We start from the raw sequence: 24,826 nt of genomic DNA, 5'->3' as shown, positions 1-24,826 counted from the left end.
GTTGCTCCTATTTTTTTCTTACTGTGATTATGGATTCGACTGTATTCATTATCATCATAAAACTATCCTTACTGTGCATGTTCATTTATCTGCAAACACTTAAAAGATGGAGGGATGTTTTGTCTTTCCTTGTTTTTCAAGATGCGACTAAGAGCCGACGAATTAGGAGTGACGCATACCGACCTCGTGCTCCTTATTTTCTACTCACCGCTGAATGACATTTATACTTGGCTGCCAAAGAAGCTCTCGCTCCTCTCGCCTTCTGTTTGTAAGTGAAGCACTCGGCTCTTGAAGAGGTGGCTCGTTTCATCTATTCCCACTGAAACATTTTCTTGAACTCTATGAGCTGTATGACAATGAGGCACCGGCGCTTTGTTAGTCACAGAAGGTGTCGTCATAAAACAGAGCTCCTGTCACACCTGAGAAAGGCTCCAACTGCATCTGTGCACCAGTGGTTATCTGATTCATTTCCTTATGAACTGTCAAACTTGTGATAGTTATGTTTTGTAAAAAAAAACATTAAAAAAAACATGGTTTGGTTTAAAAAAATCTCTATTTATCAAATTGTTCATGCATGCAGAAAATTCTGTTTATGTAGTGCCTGCAGTGCCTGTCGCTGGCGACGGGTTGAGGGGACAAAGGGTTAAATGTTACGCCTGTGGGTGTAAACTTCATTTGCATCTTATATGGAAAAAGCGGCGTAGTACTCCCTAACAAATTAAGTGAGCAGTATTATATGATGTTTATTTACAAGGCTCTACTGCAAAGATGCATGCGTAACTTTATTGTTTAATTAAAGTGTAGAACAGGACACTTTAATGCTAGCTGTACCTCTTGTTCTGGCAAAGAGCAGAGTACATCCTGCTGTCAATGACCTGGCACCCTGAAATATTTTAGCCAATCATATTGTTCCTGGATTTGAAATTTCTTTTAATTTTATGTTTGAAGCTCACTTTGAGAGGCAAACACTAACACTTACATTTATATCTATAATCAATTTAAAATCACACATTAAGCTAACATGTATGTCTCTGGAATGTGAACCTGGAAACTGCACAGACACGGGGAGTCCAGGCAGATTTGAAGACCCGGCAGCAAAAATTATACCAACCACATCAGCTTATAAGTAAAGACACAAATACAACTGCATCCAGTACAGGCATGTGAAGACAAACATCCAAATCCCTTAACCTCCCCCATCATCAAAAGTTCTGCCCATTTTTGTTCCTAATTCTCTTCTGACTCTGAGCACAAGCCTTTGCAAAGTCAGAGTGGAGACACACACAGCAGAGATTCCTAAACAAAAACCAGCCAGTGGGAACGTCTGTGGACACACCGAGACTACCACTTAGCAGCATCACACAGAGAGCAATGATGCACAGCCATAAATAAAATGTAAAGCATAACAGTAGCTGGTATCCAACTCATTTTGACCCACTAAAGGTAAAAGTGTTCCCTTACCTAGAGCAAGAAAAACGATAGACTAATTTAAACTTCAACTTGACCACGAGGTTTTCAAAGTTTTAATTATTTTAAAAGACAAATTCTGAGCTATAATCTATAATTCCTAAAGATTTAAGAGTTGTGACCATTTCAATTTCAGCACCTTGAGCTGTTTTGATAATCACAGAAGTAATATAGAGAAAAAAGTGCTGGTCCTAATGTGAAGCCCTGGGGAACTCCTTTGGATACTGGGGAGGGAGGTCTGGGCTTCTCTGCTTAGGCTGCAGAAGTAGATGGATGGACGGATGGATGGATGGATGGATGGATGGATGGATGGATGGATGGATGGTTTGGCCCTGCGGATCTGACATGTCATTCAATAGAAACATTGTGATTAGAAGACTTTCTTCATCCCTTTCCTTGAGGAGATGGAGACTGAGGATAAACCAAGGACTGTTTTGGCCTTTGGCCTTACAGTGGGGCAAAAAAGTATTTAGTCAGCCACCGATTGTGCAAGTTCCCCCACTTAAAATGATGACAGAGGTCAGTAATTTGCACCAGAGGTACACTTCAACTGTGAGAGACAGAATGTGAAAAAAAAATCCATGAATTCACATGGTAGGATTTGTAAAGAATTTATTCGTAAATCAGGGTGGAAAATAAGTATTTGGTCAATAACAAAAATACAACTCAATACTTTGTAACATAACCTTTGTTGGCAATAACAGAGGTCAAACGTTTACTATAGGTCTTTACCAGGTTTGCACACACAGTAGCTTGTATTTTGGCCCATTCCTCCATGCAGATCTTCTCAAGAGCAGTGATGTTTTGGGGCTGTCGCCGAGCAACACGGACTTTCAACTCCCGCCACAGATTTTCTATGGGGTTGAGGTCTGGAGACTGGCTAGGCCACTCCAGGACTTTCAAATGCTTCTTACGGAGCCACTCCTTTGTTGCCCGGGCGGTGTGTTTTGGATCATTGTCATGTTGGAAGACCCAGCCTCGTTTCATCTTCAAAGTTCTCACTGATGGAAGGAGGTTTTGGCTCAAAATCTCACGATACTTGGCCCCATTCATTCTGTCCTTAACACAGATCAGTCGTCCTGTCCCCTTGGCAGAAAAACAGCCCCATAGCATGATGTTTCCACCCCCATGCTTCACAGTAGGTATGGTGTTCTTGGGATGCAACTCAGTATTCTTCTTCCTCCAAACACGACGAGTTGAGTTTATACCAAAAAGTTCTACTTTGGTTTCATCTGACCACATGACATTCTCCCAATCCTCTGCTGTATCATCCATGTGCTCTCTGGCAAACTTCAGACGGGCCTGGACATGCACTGGCTTCAGCAGCGGAACACGTCTGGCACTGCGGGATTTGATTGCCTGCCGTTGTAGTGTGTTACTGATGGTGACCTTTGTTACTTTGGTCCCAGCTCTCTGCAGGTCATTCACCAGGTCCCCCCGTGTGGTTCTGGGATCTTTGCTCACCGTTCTCATGATCATTTTGACCCCACGGGATGAGCTCTTGCGTGGAGCCCCAGATCGAGGGAGATTATCAGTGGTCTTGTATGTCTTCCATTTTCTGATGATTGCTCCCACAGTTGATTTTTTCACACCAAGCTGCTTGCCTATTGTAGATTCACTCTTCCCAGTCTGGTGCAGGTCTACAATTCTTTTCCTGGTGTCCTTCGAAAGCTCTTTGGTCTTGGCCATGGCGGAGTTTGGAGTCTGACTGGTTGAGGCTGTGGACAGGTGTCTTTTATACAGATGATGAGGTCAAACAGGTGCCATTCATACAGGTAACGAGTGGGGGACAGAAAAGCTTCTTACAGAAGACGTTACAGGTCTGTGAGAGCCAGGGATTTTCCTTGTTTGAGGTGACCAAATACTTATTTTCCACCCTGATTTACGAATAAATTCTTTACAAATCCTACCATGTGAATTCATGGATTTTTTTTTCACATTCTGTCTCTCACAGTTGAAGTGTACCTCTGGTGCAAATTACTGACCTCTGTCATCATTTTAAGTGGGGGAACTTGCACAATCGGTGGCTGACTAAATACTTTTTTGCCCCACTGTATATCTGCCCAGTTACAAATTTCCAGATTTTACTTAAAGCCTTAGGTAGACACTTTGTCCCTGAATAACATTCAAGCCTCCCCGTTGGCTGAGACAGGTCTACAGTGGTGATAAAATTGCCCTTGAAACGTTGACGTTTGAAGGCAAGAAATGCAAATTCTTTACTAGCACACACTGACAGCTGGATATTAGCATGAAATCGTTTTTTTTGTTAACAATTGGCAACATCACAGCTTTTTCGGGGTATTATTAGCATTGTTAGCTGCAGCAAAGAAAGTCCCCAACCATGACATTGGCATCACCGTGTTTCACAGATGAGAATTCAGGATTTTCCTCCTCAACATGTGTGTGTGTCACAAAAACAAAAGGTTGCACTTGTACTAGATTCCAACCTTCTTCATCAAGCTCCAGATGTGTTGTGTCTGGGAAGCAGCTGTGCATGCACTCTGCTGTTGTACACTGTCATTATGATGGTGGACTCATTTAACATGAACGTTACACAATGTGAGAGAGGACTTTAGTTGCTTAGGACATGAGTTTGTCTGCGATTTCCTTAGAGTGCTCTTTGTTGGTCAAAGATCTTTTCAAGCGCAGTGTGACGATACTCTTGAATTTCCTCCACTTGTGCAGTGTGACTGGTCCAAACCTTTTCCAACCTGATGAACATCACTCACAACACTTTTCTTCTGAGGTCCCAAAAAATCTCATTTGTTCACATCACGATTCCTCAAACACCTTCTGTGAAGGTTGGACTTTGGTACCCACGCACATCTCAGTGTAATAATAGGGTCTGTTTCCTCTGTGATAAAGTAGAATATTTCTATTTAATTTCTTTTAATAATTTCTCTTAGAGTTGTGTAAAATATTAATTCTGAATTAGCTCATAAATTTAGAATATCCAACATTTTTCCGCAGCTATATTTAAATTGCAAATAGCTGGCGTGAACACATAGAAACCCTGATCTCTTTATGGGCAGAGGAGTTAGTGGGGCGCCTGAATGTTTTACAGCAGGGGTCTGTGGTTGGCTGGTTGGACTGTGGCAGCTCTGAGGTGTGAATGTGTGGAGCTGTATGAATACAAAGCAGGGGACTGCTGTGACAGAGCATGCATGCTCAGTCAGAGCTCCACAGATAAATAATGAAATGCAAAGAGCTGTAGCTCCATGCATTTTGGTGGTGCGTACCAGCTGCTGTAGCAGGATGACCACAGTGAAAATGTGGGTTTGGAGTCTGGGGAGAGAACGCATGATTTACTGCAGTCAGCGTTTTAACTGCCGCAGCTCTTCTCACACTCACAAACACAACAGCACACACACATAAGAAGCAAAACTCACACTTAAGCAGAAACACACAGCAACATGCGTCTCTGTCACACACAAAAAAAACCCTAAAACCTGCTTTAACTTAAATGCTCACTACAACTCTCTCTAAGAGAGAGTCTCCACTGCTGCCAGAGAAGGGCAGGTAAGTACACAGTCAGAAATAGGGGTACGGAAGGGGTACATTACTGTGCCCCAAGGTACAAAAATGACATTAATACAGTCTAAGGACAAATATTGGACCTCGGGGTAACTATCTGTACCTTTTTTAGCGTCTGAAAGGTACATACATGTTCCTTAATTGTGAAAAGTACTTATTTGTACCCATTCTTTCAAAAGATAAAGTACAGGTTGATTAAGCTCTTTTTGATTAGAGGTTTTTTTTTAAATTCTTTTTGACAGTAATTTATTTGCAACTGTATTGATTTAAGCATATATTTTAGTGTTTTTATTTTATTTTTTATTATTTTCATTGCTGTTGTTGTTTTTGTATTCCCTGAACCCCCCTTATTTTTAAGCTGCTTTAAGAACAATGAATTTATTTGAAAGAAAAAAAAAAGTAAAAATGCATTTAAACATTTTTTTAAGAGAGTGTTTTTTTTTAAAGTATAACTATTTGGATGAATTGCAAAAAAGCACCCTTATTGAACTCGGAGTGCGAGTTGAGCCCATCCTCACAACATCAAACAAAAAGTAGAAGAAAAAACTCAACGAATAGCTGGTGGATTCTAGAACTTTCTGTAAATGCAGCAGGTGCCATTTTGTTTTATCAACGGACGGAGATGGATTACGAACTTGCAAGTCCTGGTGTGCTCTGTTCACTTTCAACTGAGGAACTCTTAACAAAAATACAAGAGTGGGGCTTAGATGTCACCGAAGCTGAAGCTCAGCGTTTCAGAGGTAAGTTTTATTTAAAGAAAAATGTAGCGTAATTACTAATTATTGGTTTAGCCTAGCTTAACGTATATTAGCAATTTAGCTAGTTTCGGCACTCTCTTAGCTCAAATTATGTCTTTTTACAAACATTTTTACAAACGTTTCATGTGTAAAGTTGAGGTCACAGTTCTGAAAAATGAAAAATGTGTACACATAGTATTTGTATAAGTTTGAACTTATATATGTGGTTCGGCCACAGGCTATGGGTTCGGTAACCCCTGCGCAGCGGAACAGCGCGAAATTTGATTCCCTGGTAGCTGAATGCAGTTTACCGTTAGTGTATTAATGGTTTAATAAAATCACGTTTTTACATCCATCCCAAGGCCATCAACACACATGGGCGGCTGAATATAACGTTTAAAGGAAATATCTTGACGCCGCACTTGTTTAAAATATAACAAGGGTGTCGCAGCTGGGGTTTGATAGTCGCGTTTTAAGCAATGTGGGAACTTTTTCAGCATGTAATCTGAGCTTGTAATACAGTCCTGCGGGTGTTATCGCTATAAGTAATCGGTCTGAAAGAACAGACGGCAGAAACTGTCGGAAATCTGGAGAAAGGAGTCACCTTAGTAGTGAATATTAACAAATTACAGCATTCTAGTCTTTTTTTTTCTTCCAAACTTGAAAGGGCACAAAAGCATGCTCAGACTCTGCTCTCCTGTGTCCAGTAGTCCCAAACAAACATCTAAATTTAAAAATGAAAACTTTGCATATCGAGAGGATTCACTCTAAAAATTTGGTTTATTTTATTTAATTTACTGATTTTTTTAATGAATATTTCTTTGAACTGAAAGATGTTGTACAAAAGGTTTTAATGTGTGTGATATACGGTTTTTACCCATGTAAAAATGTGGTGATAAATATCCTTACATGGAATTTAGAGTTTGTACTACCATTTATCTTGCAGACAATGAGGTTGATGGTGACACAGTTGACTGCAGTCTTACTGAGAGTATGGTTGCATACCTTTTCCAAGGATCCTTCAAAAAGCAGGTTAAATTCAACCAATTTGTGTCAAGGATGAAGGAATCTTCAGTGACGCTGACTCTACAGACTGTCTCTCCAGAAGACTGGCAACCATCTACTTCGTCAACTTCAATAAGGTATTTTCTTATTTATAATGAAGTTAGTATGTCTGAAGCATACATGTTGGCCGTTATGCACTTTTAGGATTTAGTTAATATGATCATTGTTTCTACCATATGTATTGTTACTGTAGTGTTTTATACTTCAATTCATGCAATAAAAACAAACACTTAACTGTTTTCACAGCAATGAAAATACTTTGAGACTGCCAGCTTCTTTTGAAATTCCAAGATTTCCCAAAAATCTGCAACTAAAACTGGACAACAAAGAACCGTGCCATAAAAATCCAAGGGACAGACACACAATAATCAGAGTTCTATATGAAGCTGTGGCACAGTATACTATGTAAGTTAATCAGGGTAATGTTAGCTTGTTGCTTTAGAAAAAGCTGAATCTGTCATATTGAAAATAAACGTTACATTACTAAGAAACAATAACTGACACTTGATAAAGTTTGTTTGTCAGCAGTTGCTCTAACACTTATGTTTCTTCTGATATTACAGGTATCCCACAAATTCTGAATATGTGCAAGCTGTGAAGACGCTGGTAATGAAGTATCCTTTCCTCAAGGATCGTGAGGGAAATGGTTATGTAAGTTAAATTTAAAATTTGCATAAGGTTCCTTCAAGATTACAAAGTAAAAGTGAAGCTTTTTTCGATCTTGTTTTGTTAGTAAGACAATCTGTAGCCTCTCAGTAGGTTTGTATGAAGTATGTTTACTGATTCTTTGTTGGGTGTATTTTGTGTAGATTGTTTTTACAGTAACTTATGTTTCTGTTCAACAAGCACACATGGCATATGTCTTTGAGACGTAAATTCAAATCAGAGCGGGCACCACTAGTCGACAGTGAGGCAGTGAGGCGTTGTAAGGAGAAGTTTGGTTCTACGAGGAGAGGGCAGCCTAATAAATGTCAACGAACAAGTCAGAGAAATGTTTGTCAGGTTGGTGTGAGGGACATCTTGAGCTATAAAATGTTCTTGCATCTGTTATTACATCTAAAACTAAGGATTAGGGATGCAACTGTACCCCTTTTTTCAAACCGAAACAATACCAATACTTGGATTAGAGCACTTGCTAATACAAAGTACCAGTGCTAATACTTCTACCTCACAAAAAATTATTAATTGGAAGGCGCTAAAAGAGGGTGAACTAGATTAAAAAAAAACAAAAAAACATTTTAAATATGACTCCAAAACTAAAATTTCAAGTTAACAATTAAGATTTTATGTGAAATTATTTCAGAGTTTCCATATTTTAAATATTGGTTCATGGTATCGGTTAACTTTAACCGATACGAGTTCTTTGTGATGCACAGATCGTGTCAGCTCTAATTGTATATTTAGTCTTATGTTGGGTTTCTAATCTGTTTTGACTTTCTCTTCTCACTCTTGCTTTCTTTCAAGGGACCATGCATCCAAGGAGAGGATTTATTATCCATAGACGCCCACTTAAAGGTCTTACAGTGCCAATATCAGATGATGCAACCAGATACCATGGTGGTTCATAACCGTATGCAGCAAACGTTTGCTTGGCGGCAAAAAGAAATTGCAGATGGTATGCCTGTGGAGGATGTGTTGAAGAAGTACCCCTTCTTAGGGATGCCTACTGGTGTAAGTCAGAAAGCTGAATTGAACTTGGAAATAGCTGTCACATTTAACATGTTTATATTAGTAAATTTTATTTGCCCTTGACCTTGCTTTCTTCATCTGTCCCTCTTTCCTTTTTTTGTATGTTCATGTAACTTCTTACAGTATTGTTGTTAAATTCTATAAAAAAATAATTATGCAGCACCATACATAATTAATATCAACTTTAGATTATTTCATTTTCATACACTGTTATTTTGTACTGAAAATGAATTTTTTACTTGTAGCTGTGCAACGAACTCTGGTGGATCCAACCAACAACGGGTAATGTAAGCCAGCGATTTCGTGAAGGGCTCTCATGTGTTGCAGCAAAGGTGATTGACCTTACACGAGGGAAAACCCCACTCTACCAGCTCTACCTTGATGCAAGAGAGGAGGCTCTCACTGATGACCTACCAGGTATTTGCTTTTTTTTTTTTTAACTTCAAGGCTTCCATTTTATATAATTTTTATAGGTAACTGGAAATGCCAGATAAAATGCATGGGTGATCTTGTGTTTTATACTTGGAGAGGTGTGTGTATTAAAATATTTAGTCTATATAAAAGGAAAACAAATGTATCTTTTGTTAAGAGACTAAGATATTGCTTTCCTCTACCTTCTCTTTTGACTTCAAAGGTTCATCCTAAAACCCCCTATCCAACTGTTCAGCTACTTCATGAAGACTGGAAACCAGTGTTCTCCAGAAGCGCTCCAAACATTGTGAAGTTGGATGGCAGTGAAGTGTGCAGAAGCTCGTGTATTTTTGAAGGAATCATCTCTTCTTTCTGCTTGTATTTTGTCTTCAACCTTGCTTATCCAAAACATCTGAAGAACACCCTGATTTTTCTCCAAAAGTACATTGTGAAAATAGATGAGGGTGAGGACCGGCCTCTGCCAATCACAGTCACCAGACAAATAAATCTTCTGTATTGACCACCATGCCTCAGCCATATCAGTGCTCCAAATGTGGCAGAAGAACCTTTAGTTTGACAAAGCTTATTCAGCACATAGGACTTATTCATTCCCATGATGCCAATTTTGATATAACTTGTGGACTCAGTGACTGCTGTTCTTCCTTCAAAAAATATGAATCTTTCAGACGACATGTGTATAGGAAACACAGAGAACAGGTGTTGTGTCCCCATAAAGACTTAGATGCGAGCAGGAGGTAGTCAGTCCACACCCAAATGAATTTGCAAATGACATAACTGAAAATATTGAAACCCCTCCATCCTGGGATGAATTTTTGATAAATTTCAGAGACAATCTTTTCAAGTTCATTCTTAAGTGGAGAGAGAAAAATTCTTTACCAGTCTCTGTTCAGGAAGAAATTGTGGAAGACGTAAATTTTCTGATGTGTTTTTTTCAAGGAGAACTACGATGCTTTTATAGCATATCATTTAGAGAAAATGGGTCTTGACGTGTCTTTGTGTCCAGAGCTTAAAAATGTCCTGCATTCAAATGAATTTTTTGAGAAGGTTTCAACAGCTATTCGATCTCCTTATTTGGTCAAAGAGAGAGAGAGAGAGAGAGATAGCCTTTATTTGTCAGTTGCAGGTCTTTTGCCCACAACCGAGATGACAGACCTTGCCGACCGTACATACAATACACAAACATCACATTGGGGAGACAGGTCAGGCTAGGTAGCGAGGAAAAAAACATCGAAATGTGTAACACAGAAGGATAATACAGGAATGCACAGATATCAACACACCATAGCACAATAAACACAGACAAGCAACATGGGAAAGAGTTCCAGTGTGTACATCTGATCTGGGACCGCTGCAATCTTTCGACTGCGCCTCCAACTGACCCGATGTCCACATCAGAGGGGAGGTAAGCGTTGGAGGTGGCGTTGGATCCGGGGTAGGGAGGGTGATGCGTCGGTGAGTGCTTATCAGTATCAGTATATGTATGTGTGTGCGTGTCGATAGTTCAGCTGAGACAGTGTCCTTCGCCCTGCCAGGCTAAGTAAACAGTCTTCCAGCCAACCCAGGTGGCCTTGCATGGAATGGGAAGGAACAGACTAAACACAGTCGTTATCAGGGTGTTTTGTTCAGCTCCGGCCTTGTAGCTGGCGCCGAGAGGGTATCCACATGAAGTGATGTTATTTTTTTACTTTAGTGCAAACAGCTCATATGAATTTCAAAGCAGTTCTACAGTCCAACACTGGTCTCTTAATCTCCCGTTGGAGAGCCGCGAGCTTCGCCATACTTGCGTTCTGTGATGTTGTCATTTCTTGTGCTCAAGGAGCCGATTTCAGAGAACTCACGGCAGTGTGCCTCCCCGAGATGTCATCCAATTTTGCGCCCAGAGATGTTATTCCGGGCTAGCCCTTCCGAGATGTATCCAGTCTGCAGTCAGAGATCTTATTCTGAGTATTCACAGCAGCCGTAGCCTCTCCAAGATCTTATCCGTGCTGACTCAATGAGCCCATTTTGAGAAACTCACGCCTCTCCCATCGTTCCAATCCCAGCGGGCAGCCTTGTGGGGGTTTGAACAGCCGGTTCCGCTTTCTTAATTCTTCGATAAGTCAGGGCCAAGCCAGCTCCGATCCGCCAGAACCCTGTTACCATGGTTCCAAATAGGTAGATATCTTCAGCACTCAGGCTCACCCAAGCCCAAACTTCTCGTTGAGAAAGGGGTGTCAATTGCATTTAGGGACCAGTTGATCCAATCCATAATTCCTCTTTTAGGTTTAGAGAACAGACTGTGAGAGAATGTTCCAGGGAAAATACAAAAAAACCACGAGACTAGACAAGGACATAAGCAGGGAAGATAAGGGAGAGGAGAAAAAGTGCGTCCGCCTCCTCCGAGAGCCAAAGAAAAAGCAAAATAGCAAAAAAAACATTGCAAATCAAAGCTCAACATGACAGAGCCTGTTCATTGCAAATTAAGAGACTCTGTGGGTCATACAGTTGGCTCGTATTCATATGTGCCTGTTGATAAGGTGCTAAAAAATTATCTTTCTCATGAAGACATACAAGATCACATTTTTTCAAGTGGCAATTTGGAAACTGATGAATTTCTAACATATTACTCTGATGGAGAAATCTTCAGACATCATCAATTCTTCAAGGATAACCCAAATGCACTGCGACTCCATTTTTATGAGGATGAATTTGAAGTACTTAATCCCCTAGGATCTAAACGATCCAAACACAAACTTAGTGCATTTTATTACACTGTAGGCAATTTGGACAAAAGGTACACTTCTCAGCAGAGACACATTCATCTAGCGTTATTGGTACGCTATTCTTTCGTTAAGCGGTGTGGTTGGCATGTTATCCTTAAACCTTTGCTTGATGATTTGGAAAAACTTTCCACTGATGGCTTTACTTTTACCATTGATAAAACTGAACACACTATTCATGCTGCTCTTGCAACTTTATCTTGTGATAATTTATCAGCTCACATGATTGGTGGTTTTTCTATGTCATTTAACACTGGTAGAATTTGTCGGTATTGCATGGCTTCTTATGAAGATATGAAACAATCCTTTGAGGAAGAAAGCTTTGTTTTAAGAACATCAGAGGTTCACCAGTATCATCTTGCACGAATCCAAGAATTTCCGGATGATAAAACAATATATGGTGTAAATAGTTCATGTCCTTTTGACAGACTGAGTTATTTCAGTGTTACGCAAGCTTTACCACCTGATGTAATGCATGATCTGCTGGAAGGTGTAGTTCCTCTAGTTATGAAACTAGTGATTTGTAAAGCCCACACTGAGAAGCATATTACAATTAGAGAGATCAATGAAGAATTGCAAAAAATGCCCATTGGTCAGAATGACAAAACAAACAAACCAGTACAGTTATCAGAGAGACTTCAGAGTGTTGGTATTGTTGGATCAGCATCTCAAAAGTGGTGCCTGTTCAGATTGCTGCCATTTCTGATGGCAGATCGTGTGCCACCTAATTGTAAATATTGGCATGTTTTTCTTCTATGTCGTGAAATAACAGAGATTGTAATGGCTAAAAAAGTGCGAAAAGAGAATATTTTATTGTTGAAGTTGCTTGTCCATGAGTTTCTCACAAAACTGAAAAGTGTATTTGGGGATGTAATTACACCAAAGTGTCATTATTTAATCCACTATGCAAGACTGATTGAAATGTTCGGCCCTCTACGTTTGTTATGGTGTATGAGATTTGAAAGTAAGCACCAGTATTTCAAAACGTTGTCCCGCAATTGTAGAAATTTTATGAACATTGCTACAACTTTGAGCAACAGACATCAGTTCAGACAGTGCTGGGAGTTTTCTAACAAAAGTTTACTTGGTGAATTTGAAAATGTTTTTGGAAAAAGTGTGACTACACCATTTTTGTCATTACCACTGGAACTGCAACAAGCACTGACAGTCTATTGTGGCTTTTCTGAAGTTGATAGTGCTAAGAACGCTTTCCAGCGTGTGTCAGAAGTAATTGTGAACAGTGTCAAATACTGTGTGAGAGATGTGTTTGTCATTGATGTACTGCATTCAGAGAAGATTCCTCTGTTCTGGCAAATTAAGTACATATTTAATATTGACACAATGTGGGTCTTTTGTGGAAAAATTCTCATTCCTCTGTTATATGACAACCATTTTCATTCATACAGTGTTAGAGTTGATAGTGAATGGACGATGCTAAAACCTGGACAGGAAATTGATGTTGCAGCTTATGACACATACTCTGTTGATAAGTTTGTATGTAACAGTTAAGCAATGTATTTAAGAAGGTAATAAATGTGACAAGTATTTTTGACTTTGTATCTTCAATTTTTCAAATCTTGAGAGGAAAAATATAGGAAATCTGTGTGTAGATACTGAACCTTTAGAAAGACATTTTTGTACTCCTTTTAAGGGTTCTTTTTTGTACTTTATACTAAGGGTACAACTTTGCCCTTTAAAGTACAGGTTTGACGTGTAAAAGGTACAAATTACAAGGGTACAAATCAGTACCCACAGTTTAGGGTAGAGAACGGTACCTTAGAGGGTACCACCCCAGTGACAAGCCATTGTACCCCTATAGGTACATTTCTGTACTTTAATTTCTGAGTGTGTAGGTGTGTACTTATTTTTATCTTGTCTCACTTCATTGGTTTCCCAAAGCACATTAACAGCTCATATAAATCTTAATTCTTTAAATTAAATGAATTCTGCTGCTTTTTGTTGGACACGCAGCATTCTTGCCATGTTGCACCCCATTTTCTTATTCTAGAGTAGCTTTGCCTGACTCACAATTCAAACACATCTGCTTGTTTCTGTCACTAACAAGCTGGATTATTTTGCTTTGTTCTGATTGGCTGTTTATTATAAACAGAAGGTTTGAGGTGCTGGTGGGTGGGGCTTCTGTGGTCACAGCTGTGAAGTCCATATAAGGATATCTGATGTCACTGAGTATATAGAAATCAATGAGTAGAAAAAAAAAAACGATGTCCGAAACTGACTTTTTAGAGCGTTCTGAAACCTGAGCTTTTGGCTTTATTGGACTTGTGATAAGCATATTTTTGGGTGATTTTACTATTTTTAATTCAACATCCACACATTTTAGCAACATGTATACACCTATGATCAAAGGCTTTGTGGCAAAAAGTTTGGTTTTCATGCACTTTGTGGTGAATAACAATCAAAATGATTTCATAAACGTGTCCCTGTGCAAACCACCGCTGTATAACAGAAAATAAGGAAAGACTGAAAAGTGTGAGCACAAACTCTCTCCCACACACACACACACACACACACACACACACACACCGGGCCCCCGAGTCTTCAAGTCTGACAAGTTTCACTTAGAAACTAAGTGAGCGTTCATTCACATAGAAACGTGTCATTTCACTTTCCAACCATCCCCTATCATTTAAACTTGGACACTCGCCCCGGGAGACACCAGATATGCGAACCGGCAGGAATAACTAGATGGCTCGATGGATGGAGGAGGACAGCGCGGAAACATAGGGGGTAGGGTTCAGCTGGCATAAAACCTTTTTTAAAAACCACCACCCAGAATCTCAATGAAATGATTTTTCAGGTTTCCTTCATCGGATATTTTGGTTGCAGGAGAGATTCATGGGTCACGAGGACTGGCAGCCAGTCGGTCCTGAGCAGCACAGCTGGTCTATTGCTAGTGTTGTTCACTGCGTGCTCCATTATGCTGGCCATAGGCCCCTTTTAGGAGATTAATGATTTCAATTCTAAGAGCCATTAAATGTAAATGTGAGACTAAAGAGCTGAGACTATTAGTAGGTTTGGGGAATTTGCTCTAAGTACTGTGAAAACTTAACTTTGATGACATTTTGATGGCCAAACATACCAAATGACTAATTTATCTCGCGGTGAATGTCTGAACCCATTTTTATGACCATCTGTTAAGTATCTGTTGAGACTTCACACTTCACTAGTAATGAAAGGTTTGGACCGGTTGGGGTCTCAGCCTACCAACATGCTCCATCATCTGACACCTTCATCCAATATCTGCTGTCTGGACTGAAGTGTTGAATCTTGATATCATGCTGTTAAAGAGTTATGATGTCACATAGCCTTGTTTTGGATGGTAAAAATGCTTTTTATTGGGTTTTACAAAAAAAGCGTCATTTTCACTTCATGCAGCTTGCTGTCAATGAAAATATAAAAGCCAAATCAGTTGTTTTCAGTAGACATGGCAACACGTTCTCACTCCCAAAGCGTAACATTTTACGCTAGGTGACAAATCGTCAACATATTACATTTTCGGCTACCCACCACGTTCCTAAATGACGACCTCGGAAAAATGAGGAAATATGAGAACCGTATGGACTCAATCTACACATGTTTGCTCTTTTTCTTCAAATCACTTAGAAACACGCTATTTAACATCATTAAAGTCCTGGTTACGGTCAGGAAAAAGGTTATGGTTAGGGCTAGGGATAAGGTTAGGTTTAGGGCTGGACTACAGGGCTGGAACGTCTATTACCGCGGGAGCGTCATTGCACTGGATTTCGGCCATAACCCGCCGCGTACCATAAGAACGCCGAAGGTCTCCTTTCTCGTTCCTCAGGAATGCCGCGGGACGTGACAAAACGTCGGCATGTTACGCCTCGGGAGTGAGAACGGGCTGGACATGGATGCAGGTCTTCAACAAACCAGCAAGCTGGGTGTTCAAAGCAGCTTAAATAGCAGGACTCAGGGTTCAGACTGTCTGCTGCAGGACTACTTGTTCTTCTTGTGACTCGAGATCATTGGCAAAGTTTCCTGCTGATTCTGTCAGTCATGGTTCTATGTGACGGATAAGAGTCTGTCTGTAGTACAGCAGACATGGAGGACCAAAAAATACCAAAAACATCCACCTTGAGAAAGAATGAGGAAAGGCTAACCTATAAAAATTAGTTTTCAGAATTTCCTTAAAACAAAACAGTGAGTGAGCTGAGCCTATAGACTGAAGAAGGCTGTAGCAAAGTTTGTCCTACACTCTCAAAAGTGTGATCGCTTCTTCCTCTAAAATAAGAGCGTGGACCAGTTAGGAGATCCTGATTAGATCCGAGAGGCTGACAGCTGTCATAAGGTCCTAGTAGCTCTGTATTGAGAAACCTGCCAATATAGAGCTTTATAAGTTAATAATAGAAAGTTAAAGTGCGTTCTGGAAGTCAGTGAAGGGAAGCAAAAATAGAGGTGGTGCATGCACAGCTGCTACTTCTTGTTAGCAGCTTAGATTGTAGTCACGCTAAGGAGGAATGACGAATGGGAAAAGAGAGTTACGATAATCAGCACGGTGCTCTAACGATCCAAATTATTAAATAACAGCAAAGGTTTAACAGTGCAGTGTTTCTTAGATGAAAGACTGGATGAGCTCAAAGAGATTCAGAATTCAGATGATGATCAAAGATAATAAAAAGGGTCCAGAAGAGGCTGACGTGCTGACCGACATCGCTGTGGGAGGCGTTAGGACCAAACACAAGAACTTCAGTTTCACCAGGATTGAGATGGAGAACATTTGGAGACAGACAGCTTTTAACCCTTTAAAGCCGGTCAGAGCGAGCACGCTCCGTTTTGCGTAACTATTTTTAAATCCCTGTAGCACTACAACCACTTAAGCTTGCGCAATAATTTTTTTTGCATATGAAACCGGAGGAGTTGTACTTACATCTTATGCCATCAGCTTGTCCTCGGTCACAGTTTCCTTCCACATAAAGCTTTTTAAAAACTGCATAAAAAGCACTTTCAGGAACAAAAACATAATATTCCAGAAACACGCTTTGCCGATCCGATCAGCTGTTTGTAACACTTCCTATGTTGGAATAGACATCAGCGCGAACTTTTGCATGTCCGCCATGATCTGCCAGAAACCGGAAGTGATGTCATTTTCGCAGAAATGTAGGGTTTTTTTGGGTTTTTTACCATCAGGGCCTCATGAGCCTATACTGGTGTTTTTAAAAGTTATGTTTGACTTTATGACTTTCTGTGTGGTTTCTGGGATGCTTAGGACTCATATTGCACTGCTGGAAATAGTTTATTTTGATGCATATGCTGCTTTTTTGCAAATTTGCAATATAATATTTATTTTCGTTTTTCCTGCAGTGTATAAAAATTGGTGTATTTCAAAAATAAAACTATGAAGACACTCAAAATAAATTTCCTGTGGTGGGAAACTATTTTGTGCAACTTTTTTGTATTTACAGTTTTGAGGGATAAGCCTCTTAAATTTCTCTAACTAGAAATATATGTTAAAAAAACAAAAACGATTTTCAATTTTTTTGTAGTTTATTGCACTTTTTTGCAATTTATGTAATTACTATGCACTTAATGCAGACATATTATTAAAATCTGTGCTGTAATGGTTGTATTGATGTATAGCAACTTGAAATGCTCCCAAAAATGGCTCCACAGCATGTAAAAATATAATATAAGCTCTGGCGGACTTGGTTCTATGGTAGGTCTTAAAGGGTTAATGACAGTGAAGTATTTGCTGAGGTTGTCAGGGAGAAGACTCCTGAACACTTTACGTGACTGGGGTCCTGGTTGCTGTTGGGTTTTTTCTGAGGGGAAGAGGACAATTGTGAAATATTAATTTCAAGATTGCCCATAAATAATCCTCATTATTATTATTTTCCTGCTCTTATGACTTTATTATATTCATTTAGAAAAGTGCGCATGAAGGGAAGTTCACAAAACTGTCAAGCTACCACACACATTTACACCAACACATAAATCTGCAGTGCCTGCAGTCCAAAAATTGAATTAAACACAGACAGTCAGTCCTTTTTCAATCACTGCACATATCATATCCTACGGCCCCCGAGAGAGAAAGAGAATGAGAAAGACTCATGAAAAATAAAGGGAGGACGATGCAGATAATGAGAAACTCAGAGAGAAAGAAGAGACAGAAAGAATTAGAGACGAGGAGGGAGGAGAGGCCAGATTAGCGAAGTATATCTCCAGACCAACATAATTACCCATCATCCGCCTCTGTAATACTTCTCTTATCATCAGGCTCTTCAGAGAGAAAAGGTACAGAAACTCCAGAAACTGATTCGTGCTCTTTATTTCTCTCCTGCCCACCGCCTGGCTCTTATTGTGGCAGGTCAGACTAATGAAAGAAAAGGAGTGTACCATTTAAGATGTAAAAGAAAAGGAGAGACAACGCAAGACATGATGACAGGATAAGGGAAGAGAAGATGAGGGGAGATGAAATTACAAGATGAAGGTTGGAATTTGACAAGAGATAACTTTCCTGAAAGGTAGATTTGTACGTCCTCAGAAAAACACACAGCAAGCTATCATTTTGGTGCAACGCTTAATCACATGTTCTGGGGTGTTTCTGGCAACAGCCTGCTGACCCAGGTCGACGGTGCGTGATACCCCTGAGCTCTGTGATATTTCTGTCATTTTAATTGCCCGGCTTAGCTTGATCCCAGATTGTTTCTGCCTCCCTTTCATTATTCCTTATTTCAACCAGCAAGCGCATCTAGATGAAAAGAAATAATGAGGAAAATGTTACAAAAACAAAGTACACAATAATGTCTAATTTTCATAAAGCTCCTTGGATTAATCAGTGTGGTGTAATCATGTTGGGTCGTCAGTATTTGCTCACCTTTCATCGTCTCCTTGTGTTTAGTTTTCCCTCGGTTTGTCTTTGTTCGCTCCTCATGCCTCTAACAATCACTTCCTGTGTTATTTTTAATTGCTTATCCTTGCGGAGCTTCTTTTACATCACTTCCTGTCTTTGTCATCCAACCTTGTGATTGTCTGCTCGATCTGATGGCCTTCACCTCATTAGTACAAGACAATTACTCATCATGTTCAACAGTGAGTAATACAGTTGGCAGATGGCACGTGTGTATTGTTATTCCACATAAGGTGTCCTTTGGCATTGATGCCTTGATTCAATTCAGTTTTACTGATATAGCAACAATTCACAACAACAGCCATCCCCAGGTGCTTTAATGGTGTAGCTTCTATATTTTACAATATAAAGAGAAGCCCAAGACTCAGACAAACCCTCTGAACAAGCTCTTGGTGACAGAAGACAAACGTTAATGACATGCAGCAGTAATATTATCTAACACAGGGTCACTGAGGGAAGCAGCTGTCTGGAAAATGGTCTCTAAAGCGAGTTTTCACTGCAGTGATGTGGCAGAACAAATGATGCTGATTACATTTTAAAGGTCCTTTCACAATCCCTGTTTATAATTAACATCAGTGGTCATCATATCGGTTTTAAATTGCTGTTAAAAATGCCATTAGCAGTGCAGAAAAGTATTTGTTTTTAGAGAAACTTCGGTGCATAATTAGCTGCTACTTTGCATTTTCTTCCCATTTTCTGTGGCTGGAAGCAAAATTCTGAGCCGTCCTCACCTCGAGAGAACCTGGGATGCTGATCAGCACCTTCCTGCAGCAGAAAGACTGCCTTTTGATATATGAGGACATAAATTACAAGGGAAAAGACGGAATGTATAAACTTGCTCCTTTTGTTGCTTCATTGTTTTAACTTAAACAAGTTGGGGCCAGTTTGCTGTAAAATCTCAGAACAACCAGAAATGTTATCAATCTATCAAACAATGCTGTTTTCAAAGGGGACGATGGAGATAATGTGTTTGCCCTTGACTGACTTCTTCTTCTTCAGTCACCTTTCTCACTCACTATGTGTTAACAGACCTCTCTGCACTGAATCATATCTGTTATTAACCTCTGTCTCTCTTCCACAGCATGTCTTTATCCTGTCTTCCTTCTCTCACCCCAACCAATCACAGCAGATGGCCCCGCCCCTCCCTGAGCCTGGTTCTGCCGGAGGTTTCTTCCTGTTAAAAGGGAGTTTTTCCTTCCCACTGTCGCCAAAGTGCTGCTCATAGGGGGTCATTTTCTCTGTATGTATTATTATAGAGTCTACCTTACAATATAAAGTGACTTGGGGTGACTGTTGTTGACTGTTTCTCCAAGTCAATACATGGTACATCTTTCAAATGTATTGTACTTGACCCACTAAATGTGTGTGCTGCTTTGTGTACAATGTGCACCATGAATGAGCTTAAAACAGAGGAGAATAGTTGGGGACTGTAAAGGCAAACTTAAACTTGCGAGACCAAAGAGAATTTCCAGGAAGATGTAGCGAGGCAACAGGAAATAAGTGGGAGAAGGAAAGAAAGCCAGAGGCCCCGTGTCCTGACTCTGCACCCATCCACCCTGGGATGAGTGTAACCCTGGGAATACACACAGTGCATGTCTGACACATCATGTCTTTTCAAACTGCTTCACAGCATGAGCATCTCAGAAGTGTGACATTTTGTCTGCACTGGTCTTTTATTTTGCTACTTCTGTGTCTGACTTTCACCATCTTCATCTTTTCTGTGCACTTGGTGTAGTTTCTGCAACAAGAAAAAAAAGACCTACAATTAAGCAAGGCAATGCTTCTGAAACGTGCCTCATCTGATGAAAGAGCAAATGTTATTTAGAGTGGGTGCAATCAGCTCTGAGCTGGAACACGACCCAATCCCACCCAGACTTACTCACTATTAACTACACATTGAGTCAGACAGACTTGAGCCTCATAAGGGATTTCTTAATTTTAGGAAACAGTGTGGAAATCAAGCAGCAATACGTGTGGCTCATAAATCTAAGAAGTAATCTGATAAATGGTCGGAGGAGTGACGTGATCACTGAAATGCCAGAAAATGCAGTTCATCTCATGGTGGCTGAAAGAGGGTCCATCATAGACTCCAATGATAAAATGTCCAGTTTCACAGCAGAAATTCATAATTACAGCCTGCTAGAAAAGCAAATTGTGTTCCTGTTGTTTCACCCTTACCTCCAACTTATATTGGAGGCTGTAGCTCAGGTGGCAGAGCAGGTCAGCCACTAATAAGAAGGTCGGTGGTTCGATCCCAGGCTACCTCCTGGCTGCATGCTAAATATCCTTGGGCAAGTGGTCAGAGGGCCCGGTGGCGCCTGTGTCCAGCAGCCTCGCCTCTGTCAGTGCTCCCCTACAATGTAGCTGTGTGAATGGGTGGATGACTGAATGTAGTGTGCTTTGGGGTCCTTAGGGACTAGAAAAGCGCTATAGCATTTACCATATGCCACAGAAATACAGCAACAAGCTGTGGGACAACTGACCCTAACAGACAGGATCTATAAACCAGCATCTGTGGCTACATGCAGTCGTATCAGACAGACCTTCATGACGTTTAAATGCAGCTGTTCCAATTAAGTTTCATTCTGCACAGAAGGAGCTTATTTTCCTTCATATCAGTCACAAAACATGTGCTGCACCTTTACCAAGCATGCTTCGTGATCATGCCCTGGACTTTATAACCCACCAACACTTTATGTCAGTTGGTGGGTTATTTATGTCAAGTGCAAACTGGAACTGGGCCACAGTGTATCACCGGGGAGACAAATGGGAAGGGGGTAGAAGTAAGAAGTGAGAATAGAAAATGCTGAAAAAACAGACAGCAGTGAAACAGAGAAAATGAAAGAGGGGTGAAACTGATTGGAGTTGGGGGTGTGGGGGAGTGGGGGGGGGGAAACAACAGAAGACCTTGGGGAAATGAAATGTTTATTTAGCAAATACGGGGCAAAAGATGGGGTTTCTCTCCATCCAGCAATCACACAGAGAAACAGAAGTGGGCAGCGGTGTAAATGGAGAGAGTGGGGTGAGAGAGCGGGTTTGCACTGGAGGGAGAGGAGATGGACAAGAGGTAGGAAGAGTAATTAAGGGATGCGAGGGGAAAAACAGAGGAGAAGAAATGGAAAAGAGAGAGGGACGGGGCGTAATGCAAAATGGATGAGGTTACAGTGTTACAGCTGTAGCAGTTAGCGTTTTCCATTATTCATGCAACGCTCGGGTTAGATTCGGGTTTTCATTCTCGTCAAGTGGGTTTAAAATTAATTCCCTGAGCACATCCATTTGACAAAAAGAAGACTTTTTTTTTATTCAAAAATAATGCACATCACTCTCCTCTTTTAGGCCCGGGGATCATTCAGTAAATAGGTTGTCCAAATACAGATGCTCTCACACCGCGTTCTCTATCCTCACAGCACATGGATGCGGACTATATGTTTTACTTTTCATGCCAAAGATCATTTGAAATTGTCAGAGTGGGTGGAAGCACCAAATGATGTGGATTAAAATTCCAACGGTTTCCCTTCTCCTCCATTATTTATGTCGGCAGCTGTTCGGATGTGTGAGCCAAACTAACAGGAAAACCAGAGTCTCATGTGGAGCCAGGATTCATTTCCTGTTGCTTCAATCTTTTTGAAGGCTTCTTTTCTATCTTACAACACATAAAAATGTTTTTCAAGTTTTTTAATGCGTGCATAGTCTTCGAGCTTCAAACGTTTGTAACACAAAGAATAAATTCCAGGGTCTCTATCTATTTATTATTATGAAAGCCTGAAAGTTCAACTTTATATTTTAACATCAAGGAGCCGGACTTTCTTGTCTTTCTTTTAAAGTGCTCTTGAGCAATAATTTTGCAGGTTTTCTGAAGGCTGTTCTCGTTGGACATTGGCTGCTTTTTCAGCAAATGTTATCATGTCATAGCTGTTGTGGAGAACTGTGAGGATCCAAATGCAGACATGCAAAGGCAGAGTGTGGTGAACTATACTGCTTCTGTTCAGGCTTTAACATCATATGGACTGTATGCATCCAACATACCAAACTATCAGAGGTTATTAGCTCCCCAGCAGCACCGGGGCCAGTTTGAAAGTTGCAGAAAGTAATGTGATTCACTTTACAAATGAATATATCAATTATAACTAGGGATGGGTATCGTTTAGGTTTTATCCGATACCGGTGCCAAACTGGTACTTTTGAAACGGTGCCGGTGCTTAAACGGTGCTCAAACCGGTGCTTAAAGAATGAAGAACACAAACTTTGTCCAAAAACCTCTCATGTTCAGCTGTTTTTTTGTAAAAAGAAAACAATGTTAGCCTTTTCTGCAGCTATGGGGCATATATGGTATCACTCTTGGCTGGAAGCAGCTTAAACAATGGAAAAAACACAAACTTTGTCCAAAAACCTCTCATGTTTAACTGTTTTCCACTTTTCTTTGGTCATTTTAGCCTTTTTGTCCAGGGTGAAGGGAGTATCTGCCATCAAACAAGAAGACAGCTGCATGTAGCTATGATGGTGTTTGCTAGTTCACCTTACATGCATTAATGTAATAACGTGGTTAGCCTACTCAACGTAAATTACACACAAACAACATGAAGCTACTCACGCAGAGAAGAACGGCTGCTGCTGCATCATCATCCTCATCATTTCTGCTACACTGGCAGGGCTAGGGGCCAGGACTCTCCTCTTCGGGTTTTTGGGGGATGTTGCTAACTCCGGGTCCGATAACAGGCAACCTACAAGCAGTAGATGTGCTCGGTGTGAGGTCTTGCAGCAAGCTATCAAATACGGCGCATTTCTCCGCTTTAAAAAAAACGCTATGCGTCGCCAGATGTTTCATCAGATTTGAGGTGTTACCTCCTTTGACAGTATCACAGTATCAGCTTAAAGCACTTGTTGCAGCTGCTGAGTTTGCATCTTTTGCTGTGAAGTACAGCCAGACTTTTGACCGCTTCGCCTTGGGCATTTTTAATCTGTAGCTCTGCTCTAAAAGAACGTACGTACCTGGGCCCGCCTACTATCTCGGAAACGTAAAATGATTGGCTAGAATCTAAAGTGTATCACAGCTCAGGAAAAAAAAGCACCGAAATGTGCGCTGCTTTTCGGTCTGGTTACTACCGTTTATGTGATGGCACCGGATACCGGTACCCATCCCTAATTATAACTGAGATTGTTTAACTGTGCTTACAAGAATGCACTGTATCATCACTCATACAGCTTCAGCTTACCAACATTAGAATTGCAAATGTCTCATGAATGTTAATGACTTGTTATCTATCAGATAATATGGATTATGCTAACTGAAGTTAAAAGTCTGTACATGGCCCATCAATAAGCCATGTTCATTATTGTGGGTTCGTGTTAACTGACATGCTGGAGACGTTTGGTAAAAAAACCCAAAAACATATCTTGTTGTCTTGCTGAGATAAAGTGAATGGCTGAGTGATGGATATCAGCAACATGGAGTATTTCACTAAATGTCAGAATCATGATGAATAGTTTATAAAGCTGGAGTTTAAACTGAAAACAAAAACAAACCAGGAATATCTTAATTTCTTTATATTGTGCATTCATATATCGCCCACTGGTGATACTTTTAAAAACTGTGAAGGGTGGAGCCTGACAAAGTTTTAATAAGTCAGTTTTGATCTCTCCTACTTTGTCAGCCCGACTAGTTCTGCTTTTCCTCGGCTGCACTGAGATGTGACGTTTTTGATGTAAATGATTCATCCTAATTAAGCATTGCACGTGCATGTGGAACAAAGTACTACAATCACGTGTGATGACGCATGATTTTAAAATATAAATATACTGAAATAACAATGTTATGGAGTATGATTAAATATTATGGAGCCCCGCAGGGGACATGGGAGAAAAAAAAATTAAGACAGACTTTTGCGAGATCTTGCAAAACAAACTTGGGATCTCACAAAAGTTTTAGCCGCATTCTTCGGAGGCCGCCAGCTCGAAGCCGACCCGGAGGCATGATGTGCCGGGAAAGCGGTGTTCCTCCTGGCTGTAGTAGGTCTTGACCTCCCGTTAGGTTCGAGCTAGTGGGTGTCAGATCTCCGAAAACGTCGGAGCACTTTTGCAAATATGTGATGTCTTGTAAACCGAGCAGGTATCTGACGTTTACACAACTACATTCACGCCTCAAAATATCTTAAAAGTGTATTTTGTGACCCAGAAAGAGTAATATTACAACTAAGTAGCTGCCGCCATTGTTGGAATTCAACTTTTGCGAGATCTCGCAAAAGTCCGTCTTCATTTTT

At 40.4% G+C, this 24,826-nt stretch overlaps 1 protein-coding gene across 5 annotated transcripts; it reads left to right on the top strand.

Moving 5' to 3' along the window:
• The first annotated feature begins 4,974 nt into the window (after positions 1-4,974).
• On the top strand, positions 4,975-9,004 carry LOC146503266 (sterile alpha motif domain-containing protein 3-like). 5 transcript variants are annotated; one of them, XM_085130866.1, is made up of 7 exons: positions 4,975-5,741; positions 6,685-6,880; positions 7,050-7,208; positions 7,367-7,454; positions 7,650-7,805; positions 8,268-8,474; positions 8,738-8,992. In XM_085130866.1, the coding sequence occupies exons 1-7, from the start codon at positions 5,462-5,464 to the stop codon at positions 8,930-8,932; spliced, it is 1,281 nt and encodes a 426-aa protein (XP_084986992.1). In that variant the 5' UTR covers positions 4,975-5,461; the 3' UTR covers positions 8,933-8,992. The 5 variants fall into 5 exon arrangements, 4 of the variants coding, with proteins under 4 accessions (XP_084986992.1, XP_084986994.1, XP_084986993.1 ...); XM_085130868.1 differs by lacking the exon at positions 7,050-7,208 and having other exon boundaries at positions 8,738-9,002; XM_085130867.1 differs by lacking the exon at positions 7,650-7,805 and having other exon boundaries at positions 8,738-8,995.
• The last annotated feature ends 15,822 nt before the right edge of the window (positions 9,005-24,826 follow it).

This window comes from Neolamprologus multifasciatus, chromosome 14 (assembly GCF_963576455.1).
Source record: "Neolamprologus multifasciatus chromosome 14, fNeoMul1.2, whole genome shotgun sequence".
In the NCBI taxonomy this organism is placed as follows: Eukaryota; Metazoa; Chordata; class Actinopteri; order Cichliformes; family Cichlidae; genus Neolamprologus; species Neolamprologus multifasciatus.
This window is presented reverse-complemented; position numbering and strand designations above follow the sequence as displayed.